Source organism: Dermacentor andersoni, chromosome 6 (genome assembly GCF_023375885.2).
Source record: "Dermacentor andersoni chromosome 6, qqDerAnde1_hic_scaffold, whole genome shotgun sequence".
Classification (NCBI taxonomy): Eukaryota; Metazoa; Arthropoda; class Arachnida; order Ixodida; family Ixodidae; genus Dermacentor; species Dermacentor andersoni.
The window spans coordinates 105492834-105520825 of NC_092819.1; the positions used below are offsets into that span (position 1 = coordinate 105492834).

The following is a 27992-nucleotide window of genomic DNA, read 5'->3' on the forward strand; positions in this document are numbered from 1 at the left end:
TCGACAGTAGTCTTCCAGGATCGATTTAAATTTCGGCCAGCCAATGCCTTGGATGGCTCCATCGACCTTGGAGCAAGTCCGCCCCTCAATTGTGAGATAAGTTGGGACTTGCTCACATCCCCGCGTTTCCAAGTCCAGGAACCATTGAACCCTTCTACTGAACGAACGTGAAAGAAAGCTAAGGTGGAGCCAGCTACTATGCCCGATTCCTCGCAGATAGGTTGGGGCTTACATCATTTAGACAAAGTTCTTGGTCAGAACGAATGGACACCAATCTTCTGCCTTGGAGCTTCCCCAGAGATAGTGGTGGACATTGAAATCTTCAGTGATCACCCACGGCTGTGTAGTCGCTGTCAAAATTTAACGTAAACGCTCGAAGTTTAGACAACTTGATGGTGAAAAATTGGCTCCCAGAGTTTTAAAGTGACCTTGATCTTCTTCACAGTCAAGCACACGTACTAGTCTTCATTGTCAAGTTGCATGTCAAGTCACGCCGTATGAAAACAATAATCTTGCTGCATTACGCATGAGTGGAGGACATAATGCACTTATACCCGGACAATCTCAGGGGAGATGGCAGGTTTGTCTCACAAAGGACAATAATGGGAATGTTATTCATGAATACAAACTGTCGAAAGTGGGACATACGCGACCTAAGTCCCCTGGCGTTGCATTGAAGCACAGAGGCATTCTGGACCTCCTCTCGAAACGATGGCATCTGGCGGGCCATTGCTTTACCCTAAAGCCACAAGCACTGGACCCAGGGTGTCCAGCCCCTGCAGGCTCTGCGCCCACGGGGCTTCCATGTTGCTTAGTAGAGCACGCATAGCATTCATCATTGACCGCAACAATATTGTCACGTGGTGGTGACGTTGAAAAACACAGTAGCAATACTGTGAAAAGTAAAACTAACTTTTATTGGGCGAACCTGTACCCACAAAAACAGGCTACACTTATAGCACAACGATAGCGGCGAACATGGTCGGCGATCGTCGAAAATCTGATCAGCGGGTCAAGCGGGTCGGCTTTTATACAGCAGTCGTCGAACGTTCCAGGCTAATCGTTGGGACCCGCGTGGCTTCCACAAAGTTCTACACCATTCGCGTCACGCGATGAAACAGCCGGATAGAAGCATCGATAACTTTCCAGAAACTTCGGATACATGCAGGCGCGTCCCACGCTGTGCGATAACATTTGTTAGGCGGCGAAACGTGGTCACCCGATAAAGATAGGTACTCGTGTCAATATTAGCAGCTGGTGATCATCAGGTGCTGCATCAGCGATTTGGGTGGGTGGCGAAAGCGGCGGTACTCGAGGCGTCTCCGTGGCAGATTGAGCGCTTTGAAGTTCGGGCCCGCTCTGCAGGATTATCGAGCCTTTCCACTTTCGTCGTTATCGCATGGTGGCGCTCCACGCTGGTGCAGCAGCCGCCTTAGCCAAAGACGGCGTGTTGCTTCTTGCGGCGTGTCGTTGCGCTCTTTGATGACGATACCATCGCCACCTAAGTGTCGCGACAGCCTCGCTTTGTGTCGAGTGGTTCCGAACCATGCGCTTTAGAACTGCCAATTTCTTCTGGACCCGTGGGCAGTCCTTCGACGAGGCTTCGTGGGAACCACGGCCATTAGGACACTTCAGAAAAGTCGCGTAGCAGACGTCTTCTTAATGGGATTCAGCGCAACGAGGGCGCAGAGCATTGTTCGCACAGACGTTCTTTACATGGCCAAGCTTGAAGCACTTGTGGCATTGCAGGGGCTTCGGTATGTAAAGTCGACCTGGATGGTGGATATGGCGAAGTTTGACGTGAGACGGAAGGCAGTCTCCTTCAAACGCAAGCTTCAAGCAGCGTGTTTCCTTGTCCGGTGAGATGCGTGATGACAGTGCCTTCTGTTGTTGGCTTTATTAATATTGGCAAGTCGTCAGCCAGAATTGAAGCGTCGACGTCATAAATGACGCCAGCGATGCCGTTAGTGCCGATCGCGCTTTTACTTTGTCGATTGCCGTAACATTCCGAAGGCTTTGCAGGGCGCTGCGATGTAAAAGGACTAGTGCCAAGACATTCTTCCGTGAGTTTATTCCCACATCTTTGGTTTCATTCGGTGCGATGCACTCGAATAGCAAAGAACCTGCCTGTCCAGAAGCCACGAATCGGTGATGGTGTCCACGGGCAAGAAGAAAACACTGTGCGGCCAGTGCTGTGGTATATCTTTCACGGTTGAAACACTTGCCGGCGATTACGTCCGCAGCAGTCTTCTCTTTGCAGTTCGGCTCATGACATTGAAATCGTCGTCCGAGCAGTCGCAGCTGTCAGAGTACAACGCAGTGGCCTTGCTGTCTGTGACGCTTGACTCGCTCCCGCGTCTGCTCAACCGCACGGCTTCGCGCCAGGAACGTCCACGGAAGTATCTTCATGTACTGCTGCAACGAGGGAGCGGAAGCTCCCAGAATTTGCAGAGAAACAAAGCAAAAATACAGAGACGACAGTGCTAGCGTCCAACTGAAGAATATGGAGTAAAAATACAGAAGCAAAAAGTAATTATACAATTGCTAGCCAGTAAAGATGAACGAACAAGCCTAAAAATATAAATAACGCAATACTTAGAGGAAAAATATTGTATAGAACATCGCCATAGATGCAAAGTAGGTTTAGTTGTAATGAATTAGGGAAATATGTTTAAGCGTGCTCTGAAGGATATAAGTTCAAGAATGTCAACTATGTCGCTTGGTACGTCATTTCAATACTAAATCGCACGGAGCCATGTAAACGAATTGCAAGCATTGGTTCGGCCAAAGATACGCTGGAATCTGATATGATTATGTAGACGTAGAAGTGGACGAGCGAGCAGCAGGGTAGACGGGCGCGTGCTATGGATTATTATGTGAAACAAGCAAAGCAATGCTGTGGTTATTCGTGATTCAAGACGTGAGAAGAATAAAAATGACAATGTCACTCATGCACGAGTTCCAGTGATAATCTCCGATAATGAAGCGGGCGGCGCGGTTTTGAACTAACTCTACAGCCGTGATTACGTACGGTTGATTAGGTGACCAGATAGGGGCCGCAAATTCGAATTCAGGTCTCACAAATATTCGATAGGCAATTTGTCTCATGAAGGCAGGCGTACCACGAAGGTTACGTTTCAGGTAACCCAGCGTACGAGAATTTTTAGCAGTCATTTTCCGACGTGGGCACACCGTGAGCGGAGTTGATGTAAGGAGGATCCTAAGGCACTTGTATGTGGTATTGTGTGTAACGGAGTTCTTATCAAATGAGTAATCGATAGCGGGAAATGCGAGCGGATGTTATCAGTTTGCAGTTATCAGTGTTTAGGATCATTTGCCAAGATGACCACCCGTTAATAATACGGTCAAGATCTCGTTGAGTAGTGTGATCGGATGGTAAGCAGATTTCACGATAAGTCACGCAGTCGTCTGCGAACAAGCGAATGGATGACGTTAGTTCAGGTACACTTGAGGTACACTCTAAAAACAAAGAGATTTCCAGAAACACTCTTCGACGGAGCGTCTGCTTGTCCTATATTTCACTCCCTCTTCGAGAGTAGATCGATCCCCAGTGAGAGAGAGAACTACCCTGGTAGAGTTTTATTACTCCACCGCAAGCAAAGGGAGCACTAGTGCTCTTCCGCAGAGTGCTAACAATCTACCCACAAGAGTACTAGCACTCCCTCAGACCGAGTGCTGTTACTCCTCCAAACTGAATACTTCTACTTCTCCAAACCTAGTGCTTATACTCCCCCAAAAGAGTTCTTGTGCTCCTAACAAATATATTTTACTCCTTCAGAACAGAGTGCTAGTACTCTTCCCAATAGTGTGAAGGCACTCATAATGTGGAGCGATGGTCACGATAGAACGATTTCGCAATACTTTAATGTGGGGAATATTTTATTCCTTCATCAGCAGCTCCTGCGCTTATGCTTGGCGCATTGGAAGTAAGCTGTAGCGGCCGAGTTACTCAAATGAAACATTTTTTTCTCTTAAAAGGTCAAAATTTTCATTGATCAGTCACAAGACAAATTGAATAATAAGTTGAAAAAAAAAAACTGACACACACATAAAATCTGATTACAATGATGCCCATGAACTTTATAACACATCTTGTAATAAATTATAAGTATATTATCTAAAGCTTCATCAGTGTTATAGCGTAGAGATATTCTTTATTTGCAATTGGTTCCATATATTCCAAAAGTAAGTATACAATCGAAAGTTAAACATAGAAAAAAGTGCGCAAACTCACAAAGTATAGACACTACGATCGAAGAGAAATATGCGCCAAACCAATGGCCAGCAAGCGCATTTCTAGCACAAAACACATGGACATATAAGGCGGAGGTTAGCAGATGGGCTACTAAACATGGGGCTGGTAACGTACATAAATGCTGCAAGAAACTTTTTTGTGACATATTCTAAGACAGCAGCTCCTTTGATAGCCTCCTGTACAACGTATGGATTTTTCTGACTGAGAGTACAGTGCATTTAAAAATGTGTCGGTTATTCTCATGTGAGGCCGCAGGTCTAGCGAGCTTTGCTTATATTTCACGTAAAGTTATTTATGTATGGGCTGTACACCATTGTTTCTAAGTGTGCATTGTCGTGGTTCAGCAGCAATATCCTGCCCTGTCCCAAAGTACTACAGAGGCGTGTCATATTTCCTACTCGGTTAACCTCCCCACGAAAGTAGTTTCCTGGTACTGTTGGGATTAATCCGTTACACTTTCTCACAAATAAATATAATTAAATTTACAATATTATCTTGTGTGTAGCAACAGAGTATAAAACTGCAACGAGCTATGGCATTAAAATTCTGAGTAGCAGCTTGCATTAATATATGATCAATTATTATGACTAGTTGAAAATATAATCTAACTAAAGCTTAGCGTGGCTTCAGATGTGAACCAAAATTCAGATGTGATAAATATGATGCATCCAAGGCGACATAAGCATAAGTATAGGCTGGGAAGTGCACGAAAAGACAAACAGAGAAGCAAGTCATAAATTAGAAAAGGCACCATCCTGTTTCACATATTTCATCCATGCGCGTGGATATTGCTTGCGGCTATGCATATACTTCCACAATGAACCAACTACCTGAAACCAAAGTTTCTTTCCTACTGAAGTGGTTAAAGTATGATAAAGTAAGAAAACTTATCGCGCTTCACAGAATCATCGTCTCAAAACAAGTATATCCGTGTGTGGGAAGATTAATACATTGCCTTACTTTGCACTCTATCTGAAGTCCAGAAATTTACTATATGCTAAAATGCTTTAAGTGTATTTTCCCTCATAAACGTTATGTCTGCAGAAGCCACCAAACTAAAGGGCTTTTGTTTTCTTCACACTATATGTTCACATCCGCCAAATGATGAACAAGTGTTCCACGGAGATACTCTCAGTTCTTGGCATTGAACACATCCTTGTCTCCACTAGCATACTTGGTTGGCAAGTAGATTGAGTCACCCTTCTCAAAATCTCAAATACCTGCCAGAAGCACTCATATGACTATTTCAAAGGAGGAGAAACCACAATTTTACATGTACCGAATGAATTTTTCTATTGCAAGCGATTCTGTGGCTTCTAATTAAGGCGTAAGGTGCGCTCCACGGTGCACGCAGTTAGAGGGCTTTCTCCCACTTCGGGAGCCGCGAGCAGTTCTACTAAACAGGTTCCGTGCGCATGTACGTAAACGCTAATAACTTCTTACACCTGGGGTACTCTGTACCCAACGCTTCTTCTTTCTGGAACCTAGGAGGAAGCCAAACTTCTAAACTTAGGTGTAAAAAGTAGATAAAGGGGAAGACATGAAGATATGTCTGCTTCGTGTCAGCGTTTAAAATAGAGAATGACAGTGGTTTGTATTTGCACCCTTGCATTTACGTGCGGCTATATTATGTCAGCAGGCAACCAACCATGAGCTGTTGGTTCTTATGGTGAACAAAGGCACCGTTCTCACTGCCAGTTTGCATTATGTGACGAAGCAAATCTGCAATTTTATTGTACCGCTATTTTTTGTCACATGGATATATCTGTTGAGAGGAAAGGCAAAAAGCTTTCACTTCTCAAAAATGTAATCAGCTTTTCTACAAAACGTATTTCGAACTTTTATATCAAACTTGCTCCTATGCGTTTCTCTTTGGAGAGCATACTTAATCTTAATTTTCCCATCAGAGACATTGCCCAAAAAATACTATGGTAACGTGACTGCCTAGAGCCCGTGAGAATTTTCATTTTGGTGTAACATACTGCATTTTGAAAGTTTTGATAACATTTAGTAAAATGGTAAACCAATATGCCCACATTCTAGTTTTCTCGTCCTGATTGCATGACAATGTATTTTTATTCTTTAGAGTGCGCTACTCTGCACCACGTGGAGTATTGTGGGCTTGCAGTCCTTGCAGCTGCCTTCTTGCGCTGTATAATGTGGGTGCCTGAAAAATATTGTTTTCGGAAGTCAACACGACGAGATGGTTTAGAAACATCAAGACAGTCAAGAAATAAGGTCACTGCGCAAAAAGACAGCCTTAGCTCTTGGTCTTTCTACTGAAATGCATGCGAAACATCTAAATGACTGAAAAGTCAACTGCTAAACTAACTTCAATTTTTAAATAAAATAGAAATCACCGACAGTCGAAGATAGCGGACGTGCTCCGCATGGGCTCCCGCTTTGAGACCGTTTTTCGGTGGAACTCCCTGTGCTGTGGACTTGCTTTTGGTGGGATTGTCCACAGGAAGTTGCCCTCTGCCTGCGGACACCTAATTTCGGCAAGTCTGCCCCCTTTTTAGGGGTTTCTTCCCTCGCTTTTCGTGCTCAACCACCGCGCGGCAAAGTTAAGCCTCATCATTAGGCCGAGCTGCCGCCGACGGCACCGGGCTCCGGGGCGGTGACTTGTGGTTGTGGGCCTCTGTGAGGCTGAAGACAATGGAGTACTCCGTTGAGGGAGAGACTATAACGCCCGAAGAGTTCGAGGCGGGAGAATGGGCCTGGGTTTTGCGGGCTCAAGATCGATTCAAGAAATCTCTATACGGGAACCATCCCGAGAGTAGGCCTAGCGAGAAGCAGGCGGGCAGCGACGGGCGCCAGACGCACGGAGCAGAACAAGTCAAGCGCGGGAAAGCGCCGGTGTGGAAGAAACGGGGACCGTTTCTGAAGATGCCGCCCAAGGACTTCAAGGTTGTGTGCCGACCCAAGAATTGGGACTTGAGTATGGTGACGTCGAGGGAACTCGGATATGCCTTGAGAGCGGCAGCGGAGCTGACGAATGCGACTGCGGCGGAGGAAGACCTGGTACGGGTCAACGAGACAAATAACACGATGACGGTGAGCACGCCGTGTATGCATCGCTGTGGGGCATATGCGAATGTAAAGACGCTCAAGCTGAGCGGTCATGACCTTGAGATTTCGGCGTACGTGGCGGCGCCGGAGAACTCTGTGCGCGGAGTCATTTACAACGCGTACAACGGATGCCCACTGGCAGAAGTTCGGGCGGGATTCTTGAAGAGGAATGACGGCATAGAAATTTTGGATGCCAGACCTTTGGGAAAGTCGAAGGCGATTCAGATAACGTTCGGGGGGAAGCATGTTCCCTGGCAGGTTATATACTGGAACTGTTTGTACGCGGTGGTTCCGTACAGAGAGTTAGTCGAGACCTGCTATAACTGCAGACGAGTGGGACATCGGGCGGACGTTTGTTATCGTCCGAAGACTAATCTGTGTCGCCGTTGCGGAAAGGATCATCCTGCGCCACCGGACGGAGAGCCGCTGACCTGCACTCCGGACTGCATCGTGTGCCATGGGGCGCACAACACGGGTAGCCGGAACTGCAAGTTTCGTCTAGCCCGTAAGCAGCCGACGGGCCTGCAGCAGGGCAGTGAGGACAACGGCCAAACTGACAAGGAGGAGCGGCGCTCGAGGCCCAGGAAGCGGTCATCCAGCGGTGCGAGAGACGATAACAAGAGCAGGGACCGATCCACTTCCTTCCCACCACTGCCCGGACCCGAGCGTGGCAAAGGAGAACAGGGTTCCAGTCATGGACGAAGTCCCAGTGCCACGAGAAAAAAGGTGAGCTGGCCCTACGTGGCCTCCCAGAGTGAGACTGCTCGAGAGAAGGAGCTACAAAGGCAGGTGCAGCAGCAGGCTGAGACGATTAAAAAGATGGAAGTCAGGATGGCAGAGATGGAACGCGCGCTTAAAAGCGACAAAGGACAAAGGGTACAGACGCCGGTGGTCCAGGCCCCACTGAAAGCAGCACAGGCGACTGCTTCTCGCGAGAGCGAGAGCACAGCTATGGAGGTGGAGAATCGGGGGAAGCTTAAGAGGCCGCCATCGGCGGATGAGGGAGCTAATGCAAAAAGAGTGGCAGAAACTTCAACGGCGGACACGCCGCAGCCAGTCGTTAAAGTCACTAGTCTTAGGGGGGAAATGTCTGCCCTTGCGGACAGAATAGGAAAACTGGAGGAAAGACAGGATAGGTTGGAAGCTCGGGTCGACAGGATCGAAGCCAGACTAGACAAGATTGAGGAGCGTCTTGACGCCTTCACCAATGACATGCGGGCTTTTCAAACACAGGTTATGGGCATGTTTCAACAGCTCAATGCTACGCTACAGGCTAGATTGCCTCCCGTAGTCGGCCAAGCGCCGATGTTAGTGAACCTAGTGCCTAATCATGGCCCCTCGCCAGCAAATTGAGGTTTGGCAGTGGAACTGCAGGGGCTTCCGTCGCAAGCGGGGGAACCTGCAATTGCACATACAAAATCTGGACAGTAAGCCTGACATTATAGCTTTGCAAGAGGCTAGTGGCTGGGTGAAATTACCGGGATTTAAGGCATTTACACCGCCAGAGATTGATCGGGGGGGTGTATCGAGCGTCTTCACGGCCGTGCTAGTCCATCGCAACGCCACGGCGATTCAGCATACCATAGATAGTAGCAGAGAGGACTACGTCCTGCTAGAGGTTCTGCCCAAAAGAAAGGACGATAAGAGTCTCTTTGTACTTAATGTATATTCTTCTCCTAAAGATAAAGGGCTGGGCTTGCCAGACCTTTTGATAAAGACGCAACGGCTAGCGGCTAGGGCTCAACTCATCGTGGTTGGAGATTTCAACGCGCCTCATCCGGAGTGGGGCTACATACGAGCCACTCCAAAGGGAAATAGGCTTTGGCGGGTAGCTCAGGACCTACAATGGACAATCTTGAACAACCCGCTAGATCATACGAGGATAGGCAACAGCGTTAGCACAGACACCTCTCCGGACCTCACATTTGTTAAAGGTATTAGGGATGCAAAGTGGGTAAATACGGGACAGCCACTGGGCAGTGATCACTATATCCTTTCCACGGTATTTAGTGCTGCTAAGCACAAAGACAGGGTAAAAGGACCTAGAGTGACGGATTGGGACAGATTTCGGAAAGTCGGGAAAAACACAGTGAGCGGGGAAATCGAGGACTTGGGAGCCTGGGTTGAGGCGCTCAAGCAGGACGTGAAGGGTACCACAGAAGAGGTTCCGACTGTGGAGGAAAGTTTTACGGCGGACTCTAGACTGTTACACATGTGGGAAGCGCATGCGAGTCTCCTTCGGAGATGGAAGAAACAAAAGCATAATGGGGTCCTCCGTAGGAAGGTGGCCAAGCTAGAACGAGAAATTGAAACCTACACGTTGGACTTGCAAAGCAAACAATGGGGGCAGATTTGTGACAGGATGAATGGGCAATTCGGATGCAAAAAAACATGGCAGTTGTTGAGGCACCTTTTAGATCCGGCGGCAACCAAATCGGCGCAGAAGGGTCAAATGGCTAGGTTAGTTCATCAGTATCAAGGCACGACTGGGGAGTTCATTCAAGAACTCCGAAGTCGTTACATAAACGGCGAGGCGGGCGGTTTCTTACCGGATTACTCGGGAGAGGAAAACTTCGAATTAGATGCGGACTTTACGGTGGCGGAGGTGGAGTTTGCAATGGGGCAGCTTCGTACTACGTCGGCAGCGGGTCCGGACGGGGTTACTAATAAAATGCTGAGGAACCTGGATTTCAAGTCAGTGGGGGCGCTCACGGACTTGATGAACAAATATTGGGCGGCCGGGGAGATCCCGGCAGAGTGGAAGCATGCTAGGATTACATTTATTCCTAAACCAGGGAAGAAGATCTGTATTGAGAATCTTCGACCCATCTCGCTGACGTCGTGCTTGGCCAAATTGATGGAGCATGTGGTCCTCAACAGGCTTCAGGGCTATGTGGAGGACAAGGAGTTGATACCTAAAACGATGATTGGCTTCAGGGCTAATTTATCAACGCAGGACGTCATGATACAGCTCAAAAAGGACGTGGTTGATCCTGGGTACGGCACGGGCACCAAGCCTATCTTGGGGCTCGACCTCACAAAGGCCTTTGACAATGTCACCCATGAGGCAATATTAAGGAACCTATCGGACATAGGACCGGGGGGTAGAACCTTCCGATACATCAGATCATTTCTGGAGGATAGGACTGCGGAGATTGTAGTCGGAGAATTTAAATCGGATCCTTTCCCGTTGGGGGGCAGGGGGACACCACAAGGGTCGGTTTTATCGCCGTTCTTGTTTAATCTCGCCTTGATCAAGATACCACCCAGGCTGGCAATGATATCGGGACTTAAACATACATTTTATGCGGATGACATTACACTATGGGTAACAAGGGGAAGCGACGCACAATTGGAGGAAACTTTACAACAGGCAGTGGATATTGTGGAGGAGCTAGCGGGCGAGGCAGGACTCTCGTGCTCTCAGCCCAAGTCCGAGCTTTTTGTGCTTAGGCATAAACCAAGAGGGATACATGCGAGGCACTATGTGCCGCCACCACCGCTGAAGGTGAAAGTGGGGGGTGCACCGGTCGCTGAGGTCCAAACGATCAGGATCCTGGGGCTGTATCTGCAGACTAACAGGAAGAATAGGGAGGCCTTGGAAAGGCTCAAAAATACTGTCAATGCTACCGTGAGACTTATCAGGAGAATCGCCAATCGTAAACAAGGCGTCAAGGAACAAGACTTGTGTAAGCTGGTACAGGCGTTTGTGCTCAGTAGAATAGTGTACGCGACGCCTTATATGAAGATGGACGCGACGGAGAAAGGCAAGGTGGAGGCTATGATTAGACAGGCGTATAAGGCGGCCCTTGGGTTGCCTAACAATACTTCTACCGAAAGGCTGCTGGGATTAGGGGTGCACAACACCTTGGAAGAACTGCGGGAGGCACACTTGGCGATGCAACTCAGTAGACTTTCCAAAACGAAAGTAGGGAGGGATATATTGGAAGGGATTGGCATTGGAGTTGATCCTCCTGCTGGGGACATGAAAATTCAGGTGAAGCGAGAAATGCACAAGGGCTTGTACATAAAACCTTTACCTAAAAATATGCATCCGATACATCACGAGAACCGTAGGAAGGCAAGAGCCAGAGCTTTACATGCTAAGTACGGGAAGTACAACGGGGCAGTCTACGTAGATGTCGCCGAGTATAAGAACAAGGACGCATTTGCAGTTGCGGTGGTGGACGGGCGGGGACGCTTAGTCACCTCTGGATCAGTCAAAACCCGCTCCTCAGAAACTGCAGAGGAGGCGGCGATAGCGCTAGCTATAGGTAATACTGAAGCTGACCTGATTTTCAGCGACTCTAAAACAGCCATCCGAAATTTGGCGAGGGGCAGAATCTCTGTCACAGCGGCAGGATTACTAAATCGGGCCACGGGGCGAGGGACTACGGAGGTGGAAATTGTCTGGGTACCGGCCCACTCTGGGAACCCTGGGAACGAGGCGGCTCACATGAATGCTCGAGGTTTCGTCAGCCGAGCAGGTGAGCCGGACGTTCCAGGGAGGTCCACGAGAGATGGGCTGGTGTCCTTTCACGACATTACTAACCATTACAAACTTGAGCGGAGAATTTACCCTCCACCGGACAAGCAATTGGTGAAGGCGCAGGAAAGCGTCTGGCGAAGATTGCAGACGAGATCTTTCAGTAACCCATACGTGTTACACAAAATCTACCCGGACGTTCAGCCGGAATGCAAATGGTGCCAGGAACTGGCCACCTATGACCACATATTATGGAGCTGTAGCATAGCGCCGCCACCGGCGGATATTATGCGTGATCCTTCTCTCGAGCAGTGGGAGGCCGTGTTGGCCAGCTCAGACCCGGTCATCCAGACCAGGGCCGTGGAGTGGGCCACCCAGGTCGCCGTCAGCCATGAGCTGATGGCCATCTAGCACGGAATCGTCCGCACATGCGTTCTGACGAAAATAAAGTTTTTCCATCCATCCACCGACAGTTCATCCTTGTTCAGGACCAATGTTACAGCACTCCTACTAATAAATAGAGTATTGGTCACGACATAACTCTGAAGTGCCAACTGATATTATTAAAATGCACAGGCATGTCCGAAACAGTAAGCGTATGCTAAACGCCCCTACAACTGTAATTCCACACTGTGCCCGTTATATTCGATTCCGATGCATAATTCATCATCATCATCATTAGCCTGGTTATGCCCACTGCAGGGCAAAGGCCTCTCCCATACTTCTCCAACTACCCCGGACATGTACTAATTGTGGCCATGTTGTCCCTGCAAACTTCTTAAATTATGGGATTTTACGTGCCAAAACCACTTTCTGATTATGAGGCACGCCGTAGTGGAGGACTCCGGAAATTTCGACCACCTGGGGTTCTTTAACGTGCACCTAAATCTAAGTACACGGGTGTTTTCGCATTTCGCCCCCATCGAAATGCGGCCGCCGTGGCCGGGATTCGATCCCGCGACCTCGTGCTCAGCAGCCTAACACCATAGCCACTGAGCAACCACGGCGGGTCCTGCAAACTTCTTAAGCTCATCCGCCCACCTAACTTTCTGCCGCCCTCTACTACGCTTTCCTTCCCTTGGAATCCATTCCGTAACTCTTAATGACCATCGGTTAACTTCCCTCCTCATTACGTGTCCTGCCCATGCCCATTTCTTTTTCTTGATTTCAACTAAGATATCATTAACTCGCGTTTGTTCCCTCACCCAATCTGCTCTTTTCTTATCCCTCAACGTTACACCTATCATTCTTCTTTCCATAGCACGTTGCGTCGTCCTTAATTTAAGTAGAACCCTTTTCGTAAGCCTCCAGGTTTCTGCCCCGTACGTGAGTACTGGTAAGACACAGCTGTTATAAACTTTTCTATTGAGGGATAATGGCAACCTGCTGTTCATGATCTGAGAATGCCTGCCAAACGCACCCCAGCCCATTCTTATTCTTCTGATTATTTCAGTCTCATGATCCGGATCCGCAGTCACTACCTGTCCTAAGTAGATGTATTCCCTTACCACTTCCAGTGCCTCACTACCTATTGTAAACTGCTGTTCCCTTCCGAGACTGTTAAACATTACTTTAGTTTTCTGCAGATTAATTTTTAGACCCACCCTTCGGCTTTGCCTCTTCAGGTCAGTGAGCATGCATTGCAGTTGGTCCCCTGAGTTAGTAAGCAAGGCAATATCATCAGCGAATCGCAAGTTACTAAGGTATTCTCCATTAACTCTTCTCCCCTATTCTTCCCAATCCAGGTCTCTGAATACCTCTTGTAAACACGCTGTGAATAGCATCGGAGAGATCGTACCTCCCTGCCTGACGCCTTTCTTTATTGGGATTTTGTTGCTTTCTTTATGAAGGACTACGGTGGCTGTGAGGCCGCTATAGATATCTTTCAGTATTTTCCTATACCTCCTCCTATATGCATAATTCACCGTGTGACAATTCACCGACTTCGTACAGATTGGCATCCTTTCACATTCGCACCGTATTCGAAAACCGCAACGCGAGACATAAGGTCAGATATATAATCACACCATTTCAATACATGAGCTAAACCAGCTCAGTCGTATTCATCCTAAAATATGAATTCCTTATGCGTTTTCACTTTGGTATAAAGGTTATAAACAGAGATAAGGTGCCTCAGAAAGGCTGGCCAGAAAGGCTGGCCAACGTTTCTTTAGGAGGACCTATCTTCGTCAAAGGCGGCCTCGTCACCCTCAGCATGTTAGTTTTAAAGCGTTAGTGCAGTGGCGTTACGTGCGGTTGTTCTCGGTGGCGACTGGTTGTAAAGGGAGAGACATTAAAGAAAATTAGCGCTATCACCTGACGTCTGTGAGCGTGGTTCCCAAGACGAGGGGACAAGAGCAGGAGAGTGGTAAGGCGGGGAGAAAAGAAAGGAAAGGAGAAAAAGTGGGGGTGGGGGAACCAAGAGGAAAAAAAGAACAAGAAAAGAAAAAGAGGGGCATGGGAGGGTGTTGGGGAAGCGAGAGGTTAAGGAGCATGCAGGGGTGTCGTTGGCGGCATGTTTTGGTGGCTTTAGAAGAGCCGGTCAGGCGGTCAGTGCACGTGTAACAAAAAAGACTCAAACAGACATCAGTTGAAAGAGTGACTTTAGTAGCGTAGCAGCAATGCGTTGAGCAATTTCGAAAGAGTTAAGATGGCTACAAGGAGTCCGAGGTGCAGTGCATGGGGTAACTGGAAGGCAGCGGCATGATCTTTCCAGGCACGTTAGTCCCAGTAGCTCAACGTAGGTGTCGTTATGGCGGTATACAGAAATGGTGATAGCCTGTGTAGCTCAGGCGCCGAAAAGGTATACTGGCCTCTGGTACTTTGAAATGTGTTGCTGAGGGTGTTCCAAAAGAATATATAATAAAAGCAGACAACAAGAAAGGGAAGGGGAAACGAAACCGGAATAACAAGTAGGAGGGTGACGTTTGCGGAAGCGGGCGGCGGCAGGTGTACTTGGGGAAAGGGAGGTCGTACAGTTGATATAAACGAAAAAACATCAAACAGTATATTAAATTGAGTAGTATGCAGGGGAAAAAGTATCGAAATGGAGGAATAGGTGAGGTTAACAATTAAGGTTAGCAGGTGGCATAATCAGTTTTGTGCCTTGGTTGATGGTATTAGAATTTCAGATTTAAGTTACCGCTTTTCAAGATTCTAAGTTGCCACGTGCCGAATGAATTCCCGTCGGGTGTAGGCAATTAAACTTGTGTTTGATGTATGATTCCGTATATTTCCTTTCGCTAGGTGAACGGATATTTGTTTGTTGTATATAGAGCATTCTTTTGTTGAATATATGACCATGTTCAATAATGTGGCCGGCTACTACTTTAGGTAAATTGTGTTTTGTATCCGCGCGGTGGCCGTTGAGTATGAATTTGTTGTCCAGTCACCCCTATGTATTGTTCGCTACAAGCGGCACATTCTCGACAGTAGACTACGTTGCTTGCTTGGCAGGTGAAACCCGAAGTTATTTGTGTGAGTAATTCGACGCAGTACTTTTTACTATAGTAGTAGATTGAATATGTTTGCATGTAGAGCACCTGGGGTGGCCACAGGGACCGGTTCCCAACTTCGTCTTTGTCCTTAGTTTGGCATGCACAACAATATCTTTAACATTAGTGTTGTGTCTGTAGGCTACTCTGGGCGGGTCGGAAAAATCTTGTTATGTTTCTGGTTGCTGATGAGAACAGGGTATTATTTACTGGCGATGTTGTACACGTGTGGAAGTGCGTTTGAGAATTTAGTACTGAAAAGAGGCGTTGTTGTTCTTGTGATCCTCGGGCAGGGCTTGAGGACCTCGGCTCGATCAAGTTTGGTTGCAGTGGTGTACGCTTTTTGAAGGTGTGTTTGGGTGCTTGGTGTTCGACTTTCATGCGTTTTCAGTAAATTCAAGATAACGCGCCCAACAGACTTCTTGCAGCATGTAGCTGAGTGCCTGCGGCAAAGTTTCTAACTAGCACTGGCGCTGCACATAATTTCAACAGTCGTAGGTAACCCATGGGCGAAAGACACCGTCAAGCGCGTGGCGTATAATGAAAGTACGCCGCCAGCAAAATGACGCCTTCTGCTCTGTGAGTTCTTATTGCAACAGCGTTCTGTATACAGTAGACTGTCAAAGTGAATGAATTGAAACGCACACAAAGCACGCTCCGCATAGGCTCGGAATCATGCGCTTAGGTACGCAAACCATTTTATGCGTCCCGTCCCATCAAGTCTTGTTGAACATAGAATGGTTCTGGCGGCGTCTGCCATTTTCAAAGCACTTACGCATAGCGGCAAGTGATAACCTCACATGCAGTTATCGCGATGACTTTTTTTTTATTTACTGACTTGGAAAGCCATAGCGCGCCCCGTGGTCAATCGCATCAGCTAATCGCCGCGACGACTTCCTGGCCATAGCATGTCATATACGCAGAATGTGCACGTAAGTTAGAATTCACTTACCGTAGAGGATTTGTTGTTATATCCAACGAATGACGAACGACTGCCCTTTTATCGCGGCAATGCGAGATGGCTTACAAATGGCCTCCCTTGGATGGCCATCGTTCCTGCTCGCTGAACGGGTCGCCTTTCTACGATGCTGTGCTGTTCCGCGATGTTGTGCGCGCGCTTGGTGTGGCAACTCCGAGTGAAAATGCAGTGCGCTGGTTCCGCTTCCAACTTCACTGTCGCTGCCTGTTTTCTTAGAAGCCAAACGTTGTGCTCTTTGCTCAGCGTGCGTGAGTGATACGTAGCCATGCCCGGCGTCAGCCTCCTACAGTTGAAGCAGGAGCTTACGCTACGTGTCCTTCTCTATTGCAGAAAGAGTAAAACGGCCATTCTACTCTCTCTCAGAAGCACAGAGTGAAAAGAAGATATTACTCTCAACTTGATGACTGAATGAACAATGCATTTAATTCCACTCGACATATTGAGAGAGTAAAACAATGCTTTGAAGAGTAAAACGGCTCCTTCACTCTTACGATATTCTCCCTAGTTTTTAGAGTGTACACAATACGCTACATCGCTAATACTGGAAATGTAGTTGTCGACAACGCTGAATTCTTTAAGGAATGACAAAAAATTCATGCGGAAGATATATTGTTTGAGAATCTATGCTAAAGCATAAAACTTTAGCTGCGAGACAGCAATGAACAATGCGATCGAAATCCATCAATGAAAACAAAATCTGTCAGTGCGCCCTACAGATGTTTGGAAAAACATCTGTCGTGAATTCGATTCCGGTGACCTGAGCATGGAGGTGCACGAATTGCGCACTCGAATAACCGTTGGTAACTGAACCCATCCGTAAAAGTCATTATGTTAACCCTCGAAGTGTGGGCGTTAGAAGATCCAATGTGCTGGTAATACGAGTTGGTTGATCCGTTAATAGCACAATTGAAAAATTGTGTTAAACAAGCTCACAATGCACACGTCATTCACTTCGCAATTTTGCCAGTCAATATCCCCAAATTGTATCACCACAAAAAATGTCGCTTTTGTTATATAGGGATTTAATAGAGTTAACGTTATCTTGAAACTCGTATATGAAACTCCAGGCGCTATCGGGTTGTCTGTAGAGTATATCATACGTTGAATTCGATTGGTGCGATCGTATGCAAACCCACAGAAGTTCGATACTCGAAGGTATGGGCACAAGAAGTGACATGATAATTTTTTATGGCCAGCAGTACCTCACCTCCTCTTCTGTCGTCCCAATCTCTGCGATATACAGTCTAAGCGCTAGAATCGCATACGACTTCGTCATCCATAATTTCAGAGCTGGGTAAGGTTTCCGTCAGAGGCACTATGTCGCAGTTACAGTCATCTCAGTATAAAGAAATTTCAATGGGTATAGAAAAAAATGTTTTCAATGCTAGGGAATTATACTGATAGGCCCGAGAGAATGGTATTGGGTTTTTATTGTAATAGCAAGTATGTGGAAGCTCAAGGCGCATTACTGCCGTCGGTGTCGCTGTGATATTCCGTATAACTTACAACGACGATTACACCGTCACCGCGCACCTTGCACTGTATGTGCAAGTGTAAGCGTGCGAGGGCAGCCGACGATCGCGGTTCAAGTTCGCCCATGAGAAATGCAAGAAAGCGGGAGGAAGCGTGTCGTCTTCCTTCGCGCGCTAGGCAACCAATGTTGCGAGGCGTCGGGCAGAGGAGAGGGGGGGTTTCTCTACTGCGGCTTCAACTGCGCATGTGGCGGCTTCGCGCTATCGCCCAGCCGTATCTTGATAGCGATCTGCATTGGGGGCAGTCTAGGTGCGTCAACGAGTCGCAGCTTTGTGCGTTCTGTGTGTTGTCGGCGCTCAGTTTGCATTGAAGCGATAGAAATCACGATGGTCATCTCGCTCGCTGCTGCTGCCACGCTACTTCACGCCAGCGTTTTGACATCGAGTGTCTGCGTTCATCGAGTGTGATGTGTTCATGGCTGCTGTGCAGGCTGTCATCAAGTTTGTTAATTTTGTTAGCAAGCGAATGTTTACAAATTTATATGGCTGATGAAAGTACTATCATTGCTTCATACGGCTCAATGCAAATTTGTATCACAACCGATTGTTCACCTTTCGGGGGAAACTACTACGTTTTTCTTAGATGCACGCGTTGGAAGGCCAGGTCTTTGTCATCAGGGTAAGGGAAGTACAGAGGTGGACGCTGCGTCGTATCCATAGAGAGTGTAACCAATTATAAATCATTCGAGGGTTACCTTAAACTGGGCATTTCTGGCAAAGTCGATGGCTTCGCGTCGATCGATACGGGTTCGCAAAGGAAATTCCTCACGAACAGCAAAATTAGGGTTTTTGAATTTGTAGCTTTTATCTATTAAAGGCAGCTTGTCTTTGAAGAATGTGAACTTGACAATGATTGGCCTACACTTGCTACTGCTGTACTGACAGTAATGATGCGCGCTGTCTATTTAACCAGGATCGAAAGTTATGCGAAGGTGATCGTTACTGATGCCAATGACTTCTGACACTGACCATGATTGCTTTGTTCTTTATTTTTTTTTTTTTTTGCTCCGGGATTCCAAAAAGAGCAAGTTGCAGCGGCAAAATCCGTTTTCTGAGTCTTCAGAGCGTGATTTTATTGCCTTTACCTGTTTGAAAATTCAGTTAGATATGTGGACTAATTCGGGCGATTCATTTGTGACGGACCTTTTCACTGACACAACATCGCCAACAACAGTAAAAAGCATGCTCGACAATTGATTTAGCTCGACATGAACTGACGCTTGCCAATTCATTATTGTATGCAAGTCATTACGAATGTCCTCCTGGCCGGATTCAATACGTTGCAAAGTGGCAAGCACGATATCTAGCACATGTGGCCTTAGGTTAGACAAGACACCACTGCATAGAAGTAGGCACAGCCTACATATTTAGAAAGAAAAGAGGTGTTTGTAGCGCGTCCCTAACGGCAACAGAACGCTGAGGCACGGCGCCGCCAAGAAAAATCTAGAACACCCAAAAATATAAACGTCTGGTATAAGGCTCGTTTAAATGTTTAACATGAATATACGCTCACCCTTTATAATATTTTTTGGGAAGACCTCGATGTAGCGATCCCTCTCGGGATTTGTGTGCTCGTGGAAGAAGCCCACCACGTGCATCAGCTCGTGCGTCACTGTGCCGTGGTAGAGGCAGCCGCGGCCCAAGGACAACGGTTGCTGGCCGCCAGTGCGACCAAGGTACGAGTAGCACCTGTGCATGGTAAAGCACATTTCTAGACAGGCACGTGGCGACGGCAAGGACGAAAATATATTCAACGCTCAATACGATTGACGCGAAATGCTTCGCGTCTCGTTTAACACCAAACGCGCTGCAACGGCAACATTTTAACGGTGCCAGAGAGCCCTGCAAGCAGTTGTGCTAATACGCAAATTATCCCACGCACAGTTGGTGCTCCTGCTTACTGAGATCGATCTGCTTTGAACCTTTCATTCGATTTTGTAAAACAAAGCACGAATACAACATCGAAGTTACGAGTTTGAACGCAGCTATACCTCGTCTCGCGATTTCTTCTACGCTGGACCTACACCGGACTGCGGCTAGGTTAAGGCGCAGAATAATACATTTTAAGGTGTACGCTGACGCTAGAGTTGCCTGCGTATGCGTCTACCGTATCCTATACAATTTTACAAAAAAAGAACGACTTAGGGATATCGAAACAAATGTAGTTATCTTTGTCTCACTTTTAAACAAAATGAAATAGAAAGTTCTCGGGAAGCATCTTTGCAGCGAAACAACACCTACTTAATTCCTTTAGCTTGCAAAGCATAGGAATATATGTTTACAAAGCAGATGCTCTTTGTTTCTCGTCATGACTGTATGCGCAATCCACGACGTACGAGCTCTGACGTCTCCTGCTGTTATAACATACCCATTGCAGGATTCGAAATATTCGTTAAGGAGGTGGGCAACACCGCGACGCCAAATGCATACGAAAATACGCTCAATTACTCCCAGTTCAACGCCCCTTACAGTTTATGTCACGTTTTATATTGAGCCAAACATACGTTTCTCAGACCTCAGCAGCCTAATCGGCAAAAATGCTCATTCACCTATGGTAGACAACCATTTACTTGCTAAAACGCATGGTGTGAACGACTTGCGAACTCGCGTTTCCCATTTTAGTACGGCAGAGTGCGCTGATATTTCACTTAGGCAGAAAAGTGAACCACGCGACATTTGGATTGATATGCGCGATATGTCATGACATCCAACCAAAAAATTGCAGAAGCCCATTTCCCTTTCTAGGTTATTCTGGCATTCCGCTGCACAGAGAAGGCACACTTTGGCGTCGGAGCCAATATGGTGATATAATAAAACTTTATTCTAGTCCTTCGGAAAAAAAAAACGCAGATTCTGTTTTTACAGGAGACACTATGTGACCACCCTACCTTTTCTGGCTTCAACACTGTGTCCGTCAGGAACGAGGGAGGCAGAGGACTAGCTACGATGATAAAAAAATATCTAGCCTTTGTTGAACATCCAATCAAATCTGGACGAGGTAAGATGGAGGCCTTTTTCGTGGAGGTTATGCCGCACGGGCGCCTTAAGCAGAGCGTATTTGTGCCTAATGTCTATAGTCCGCCGTCGGGCCAGAGACGGACGTTTAACTCCCTGCTAAGGAAGACGACGTAGATAGCCAAACACTCTCCCCTGATAGTTGCTGGGGACTATAACGCCCATCATAATGCATGGGGCTACGTCAGACGGACTGTAAAAGGAGAGAACCTGGCGAGGATCCTAGATGATCTCGCGTTTTCGGTAATCACGGACCCAGGGTTCCCCACTAGGCTGGGCACGTCAGTTGCGCGAGACAGAACGCCTGATTTGGCATGTGTAAGGAACGTTGGTAACGTAACGTAGGCCAATAACCAGGAGAAACTGGGCAGTGACCACCACATTGTAGCGGTAACATTAAGCGTGGACGGAGAGTATTTCGAATCACGAACTGGGAAGAGTTCAGGAAACTTAGGAAGGACCGAACCAGACCATTTTCCTCGTTTGGCGAGTCTATCGACTCTCTAACGGAGGATGTCGAGAGGGCTACTAGGGTAGTACAAACGGAAGCGGAGGTGCTAAGAATGGATCCGCACTTGGCGCACCAGTTGGAGGCCAAATCGTTTTTTCTGATGAGGTGGAAAAATCAAAGGTTAAATTTCAGGCTGAGGAAAAAGGTTGTGAAGCTTAATAGAGAGATCGAGAGGAATTGCGCGGAGCTCAATAGACTACAATGGGACGAGGTCTGCGCGGCAGTAGACGGGTCCATGCGCTCAGGAGGGAAGTGGAACCTCCTCAAGCACCTCCTGGATGACGCGCAGACTAAGCATAATCAAAGGCAAACACTTAGTAAAGTCATACACCGGCACAAACAGGAGGGAGGTACTGAACAGTCACTTTTGAATGCGCTCGCGGATAGGTACCTCCCCATAGGGCCGACGCAGGAAGAGGATTATCCGCCGATCGAGTGCGCGGCGGTAGAGGAGCTGGACGTGCCCTTCACAGAATCGGAGATCAGGGCAGTGCTCTACAATTTAAACAGCAGGTCGGCTCCGGGTCCGGATAAAGTTTCTAACAGGCTATTACGAAACCTGGACGATAAGACAGGGGAACTACCAACTAAGCAGGTCAACAGGGTGTGGGAGACCGGAAAAGTGACTGACGGATGGAGATCGGCTATGATGACTCTCATCACTAAACCAGGAAAACCCCTTCATTTGGACGACATGAGGCCAATATCACTAACCTCGTGCATAGGCAAGGTAGCGGAACACGCAATCTTAAACAGGGTTTCCGGGTACGTAGAGCGCTGAGACCTCTTCCCACATAATATGGTTGGTTTTGGGGCCCAGCCTATCGACGCAGGAGGTTATGCTAGCGCTAAGGAAGCAAATCTTTAATAACGGCACCCGGAACGTGAAAGCGATTCTCGCCCTGGATCTCACTACGGCGTTCGACACAGGGTTACATAGATACATTCGGCAGGCCATGGCCGGGATAGGCCTAGGAGTCAAATTCCAGGTCTTTGTCAGGTCCTGTCTCGTGAACAGAACTGCTACTATTCAGGTAGGGCAGATTCGCTCGAACGTGTACGAATTTGGGGCTCGGGGTACCCCTCAGGAATCAGTCATCTCGCCACTGCTCTTCAATATAGCCATAAAGGGTCTATCAGACAGGCTGGGCGGCCTTCAGGACATAGGTCACGCACTTTACGCAGATGACATCACGATCTGGTACCCGGGGGCTCCCTAGCAGAAATTGAGCAGGCTCTACAAGCGGCCTTGGACGAGACGGAGGCTTACCTTGCGGACACGGGTCTCAAGCTGTCTACGAGTAAATCGGTGCTCGGTGCTCTTACTTTACAGACCCGCAAGGCAAGGAGTTAGGGGTCTGACACCTCTAAACCAGCTACTCGTGGTATTATACGCGAACAATGTGCAGAAATTTTCTAGAGTCGACTCAGTTAAGATCCTAGGCCTGCTCATAGACACGAGGGGCTGTAATGCCAGAACAATTACCCACGTTACAGTCAAGACGGAGAATATGTTGCGGTTAATTGCTAGGGTGTCCAACCGAAATAAGGGGTTAGGTGAAGACAACCTCCTTCGGATGTATAACGCGTTCCTCATGAGCCATATTAACTATGTGGCGTCAGTTCTAGTATGGACAAAAACGGAAAAAGACCAAATTAAACACCCTCATGCGCAAGAGCATCAAGAAAGTGCTAGGCGTGCCTATTGCTACGAGCTCCGACAGGCTAGATCAACTCGGTATGCACAATAGCATAGACGAGATCATAGAGGCACAGGTCACTGCCCAGGTGGTAAGGCTATCGTCGACCAAAGCTGGAAGGCGAATTCTCGACGAGGTTGGCATGGCTCCTAGGATAATGGAGGACCGGTGCATAACATTGACACGAGAAACGAGGACGACCTACCTGGTGAGGCCATTCCCGCGAAACGTACATCCACAGCATAGTGAGGATAGACGTAAAGCCCGTGCACGAGCCATCTTGAAGAAAGTCAGAGATGATAGAGACTCCGCGGTCTTTGTCGATGCGGCGCATTACGGGAACAGGAGAGTGTTCGCGTTGTCGGTTGTAGACGGGCGGGGGGTGCTTCGCTCCTCGGCCTCGGTCAGAGTGGCCACCGCGAATATAGCAGAGCAAATTGCGGTTGCGCTGGCCCTGTGTGACTCAGAGCGTTCCTACATTTACACCGACTCGAGAGACGCAATCAGAGCTTTCGAATCGGGTAACCTTGCACGAGAAGCGGCATCTATTCTAGGGTAACGTGCTTGCCCCGGTTCTCATTATATCACGCGGTTCCCCACACACATGGGGACGAACATTCTCGAGGGCCTCCCAAACTTCAATGAGCTGGCCCACGACCGAGTCTGATGGCATTATCCGTTTTCTGGGCTAGTTTAGACACCGTCAGGTTATGGGAGCCGTTTGATTCGATCGTCATACCCAGGACGCGGACGTAGGCTACCCTGGGGATCATACCGCCCTCACTTCTCCGTAGAGTGATGTCGACATCCTCTATCGGCTTCCAACCCCGTAGCGCCATCTAATTCGCGCTGCGCGCAGTGACCGCTGTTAACGGTCTGCAGTGAAGCAAGTTTTCGTTTTCACAACAGTGACCACATGTAACCTAGCCACTAATAGTGGAAACGTATTTATAAGTAGATAATCGCTGCACTCTACAGTATGGCTTTGTTTCATCCTACTCACAGAAATACATGTCTTGTATGCGAGAAACAAAGTTTCATTTCGAAATTACTAAACCGTTTTGTCATCACACCACGACAAAACCTCAACTTGCACTCCCTGTTCATTAATGCCATGTCCGTGGGAAAGCTTTATGCAGGGATAGGGGCACTTATATGGAGGCAAGAGACTAGGATTGGCCATTTTTTTATCATAGCATTCGTTTTTGGCATCCGCTTTTTTTTCGGCAACGGGCCCGACTGGATATTGGGCTCAAATTTTTGTGAGTGCTTCTATAATGATCTTCGACCGTAAGGAACAAAATGTACCTCCTAATGCGATGTGGTCGAGGTTAGATTGGGTATATCCACATGGCTACTACTAGAAAGAAAAGCCAGCAGGTGAAGCCCGCTCACCGCGTCAGCGCGGAGAGCGACGTAGTAAAAGGCACGCATTTGGCCTACGCATAAATGTGACCCGAAGAAAGCGACTCGCGTGGTAGTTTCCGCCGCTGCACTCGAGAGCTTTAAGCCTGCATGTAAGCGTATCGCCGTTTATAGATAACAGAACACCACAATAGAGAACGCACAGTGCTACGCTATTGGCGATACGCCTTGGCGCTTTCTAAATCTAAAATATATAAGAAGCATTTACTTTTGCATGGCCGCTCCCGTCAGAAAGAAACGCCACTGATTCAGTGTTAATTATTTTGCCATCCACGTCTTCGTATCACACTCTTTATTACATTAGCAGTCTCTAATAACACATTGATAATTAAAAATTAAATTATGTGATTTTACGTGCCAAAACCATTATTTCGTAGTGAGGGACACCGGAAATTTGGACCACCTGCTATTCTCTAACGTGCACCAAAAACTAAGTATACTGGTGTTTGCGCATTTCGCCCTCATTGAAATGCGTCCACCGTGGTCAGGATTCGATCCCGCGGCCTCGTGCTTGGCAGCCCAATACCATAGCCACTAAGCAACCATGGCGGGTTATGACATCTTGTTCTCCGCGTCACAATATGGACAACGAGCCCTCATCAATCTGACACCTCCAGTAGGCTGTTATAGCGCAAACTGTAATGCCTATGTATGCGGGTTAAATTTCTCTACCGTGCAGATAAACAAAACCTTTCCTCAAAGCATTCCTCCAGAAAATTCTAGTTATAGTTCTTTTGTCTCGTTTTTCACCTAAAGCTGACTTCTTAGTGCGGCTTGCAAATTAAATACTACTTTTCAAGTGAACCATATATATTATGTGTTGTACCAGTTGCCTACTGCATCAATGAGAAGATGGGTTGTTAGAGCAGCAGTATTTAAGATGTTAATATATAAGTGGCAGTCAAGAAAGTTAACAACCAAGGTCAGAGCAATTCAATGTGTATATAAAATACCTTAGGTTATCAAAAAGAAAGTAAGAGAGACAAAGAAAGTACATTTGCTTCAAATAACGGAACCAAGACTGGAAATTTACAAATGGGGCAAAAAAGTAATTCGGAAGGAACATCGGCACGATAACAGAAAGGTCAGTGTCTCGCCATCTGAGGCTCGAGCTGTCTGCTGTGGACGCAGACATACAGACGCAAATATTCGCAGCATGGTCAGGCATGCATCTGCTGCAGCAAAAGTAAGGAAACTAATCAGCATGTCGGAGTTGACTGCCTACATATTCATCAAGCAAGGACACTAGAAAACATGCACCTTGCAGAAGCGCTGGGATTCAAAGTGCGTAGAAGCGTTAACTCGTGAGCAGTCCAAATAAGCAATAGTTTAGATTACGCTCGAGTGGCGGAAGCAGGGAAGAGACTGATAAATACCGGAGTCGTTGGAGCATAGGTCCTAGAGGTAGAGGTTGTAATTAGGAGAGAAATGTGAATGAGATATACGCAGACCGCTAGACGGCTTTGCATGTATGTAATACCTGATAATAGCTTAAAGGGACACTAAGGTGAAAAATGATTTCTTCTGCATCAGTAAATTACCATTCTACAACACCAAAAACACCACTCTTACAACGATAAGACGTTTGGTTAGCCAGAAAAAGCGCAAGAACGAAATACGTGTGGCGACGCCTACTTAAGTTCCCCGCACCTGGGGGCTGTGACGTCATGGATTTTGATGACATCTTCTAGGGCCTACTAATTATATATAGCGGTACAGATTGACTACATTGTGTTCTAAAGGAACAGAATATTAAACATGGTAAGTTTCGGGAACCTTTATTCAGCCAACGCGGCCCAAATGCGAAAACATACTTTGGAATCCCTGACGTCACGCTGACGTGCGGGCGCTGGGGTTTCGGTGCGAAATTAAAATACTGATACTTGGACTTTCGTTTTCTCACCTAATAATCAAACTATATTTCTGAAATGACTACCTGCAGGGTTTGCAAACAATGCTTCATTAGTCCAAACTGATTTATTGTTTCGCTTTAGTGTCCCTTTAAGCAGGCTAGTGAATATTTGTCACCGCCCATCCCCCCATTTCGTATAGAAATAACAGGCATCATCATAATAATTATCATCATTACTGTCGTCATAATCCTGTCTGCTTGCTGCTATTTCTGTTCCTTGCATTAACGCCACCTTCCTTACTTGTGTGTGCAGTTATATCCGCACTTTGAGCACCGGTATGCACATAAATGTGAAGGGCGTACTCGGCTCCAAACCAAGAAGTTAGAAGCAATATGCATATCTCTAACTGCGCCGTGTCGCCGTTGGAAAATGAAAGCGTGTATGGGCAACCAGCGCTAACGTTCCGCCTGCCAGCAGCAGCCGCATACAACACACAGCATAGCAAGGGCAGGAAGCAGTCTTCGACAGCACATGCTGAGAATTCGCGTCAGTAAATCAACCGCTTATCTTCAGGCACATGTGCGGAACTCCGGACCTGACTGGGCAACGACCTGCTATGGCATACCGTAACGGATGTGGGTGGCAAGATGAACGAGCGAAAATTATACAGAGCAATGTGGTTTACTCATCATTCCGCGGTGGCCTATGAGTGTAGGCGAATCACTACTAAATTTTATCTTTTCATAAATTCAGTTTTGAAACTAGCAATGAGTCAGGGCAAAGTTATCTAGTTAGATTTATTTCAAGACTGATTAATTTAAACAGCAATAAAAAGCAAAGCGATGTCGGTGCTTACCCTTCTTTGGATACAAGGCGGACATAGTCTGCCTGGTTGGTTCGTTTAACGAAGCGTAGACACGTCTCCTTCTCGATATGGTCCATGGCATTCTTGATTATTTTGACATTTTGAGGTGTGCCTGTGAGAGAAGGAACAGTATGGCTGTGCCGGTTAGAACTAAGAATTGTTTTCAAACGACATTACACTTTTTTTTTAAATAGGTCAGGATGTCTCGGAAGCACTCAAGGCCAAAAGACAATTGCCCAGACAAACCAACTCACGGTTCTATTGTGATATGCGCACGTAGATCGACGAACATTAAAGAACTTTCCTATGCAGCGTAAAAAATGAGGGGGATCAATGAGTATTCATGCAATAGTAATTCGTTAACATTAGTTTACACCTTTTCGGCCTTGTTGCACGTTCCCGTCTTGCGCGGAGTACTGAGATAACCACTGACTAAATGTTTAAAATGAATGTTTGCGCTGTCTTTATACGGAGTTTGTCGGACATGTCGGACGACCATGGGTCATCTACTCTCAATTCTAGAGAGGGGCCCCTGCGCAGGGCCATTAGCATGGCCTTGAAGTCCGTAAAGTGGCAGGTAAGGTACCTTATGGATACTATGGCAGACTCGTTGTGAAAGACTATGTCGATGCACGAGCTTCGCTCGGTGGAGACGGACCGCCCGCGGGGTTTGGCAAGATGAAGGTCGACGCTTTCATCCAGCTCTTGAACGAACTTCAGGAGCTTCTTGATGGCTTGGTTGAACGACAGTCGGACGTCTTCATGACATAGTCTCGGCATTTTT

General features: G+C 47.2%; 1 protein-coding gene across 1 annotated transcript in view; it reads right to left on the bottom strand.

Annotated features, from left to right (window-relative positions):
- The window catches only part of LOC129382431 (zinc metalloproteinase nas-6-like), a 62249-nt gene that overhangs the window by 16341 nt on the left and 17916 nt on the right, over nucleotides 1-27992 (bottom strand). Inside the window, exons 3-4 of the mRNA XM_055066350.2 lie at nucleotides 27200-27320; nucleotides 19353-19528 (exon numbers count right to left, since the gene is read on the bottom strand). Coding sequence (XP_054922325.1) covers nucleotides 19353-19528; nucleotides 27200-27320 — 297 coding nt within the window. The remainder of the gene's footprint in view (nucleotides 1-19352; nucleotides 19529-27199; nucleotides 27321-27992) is intronic.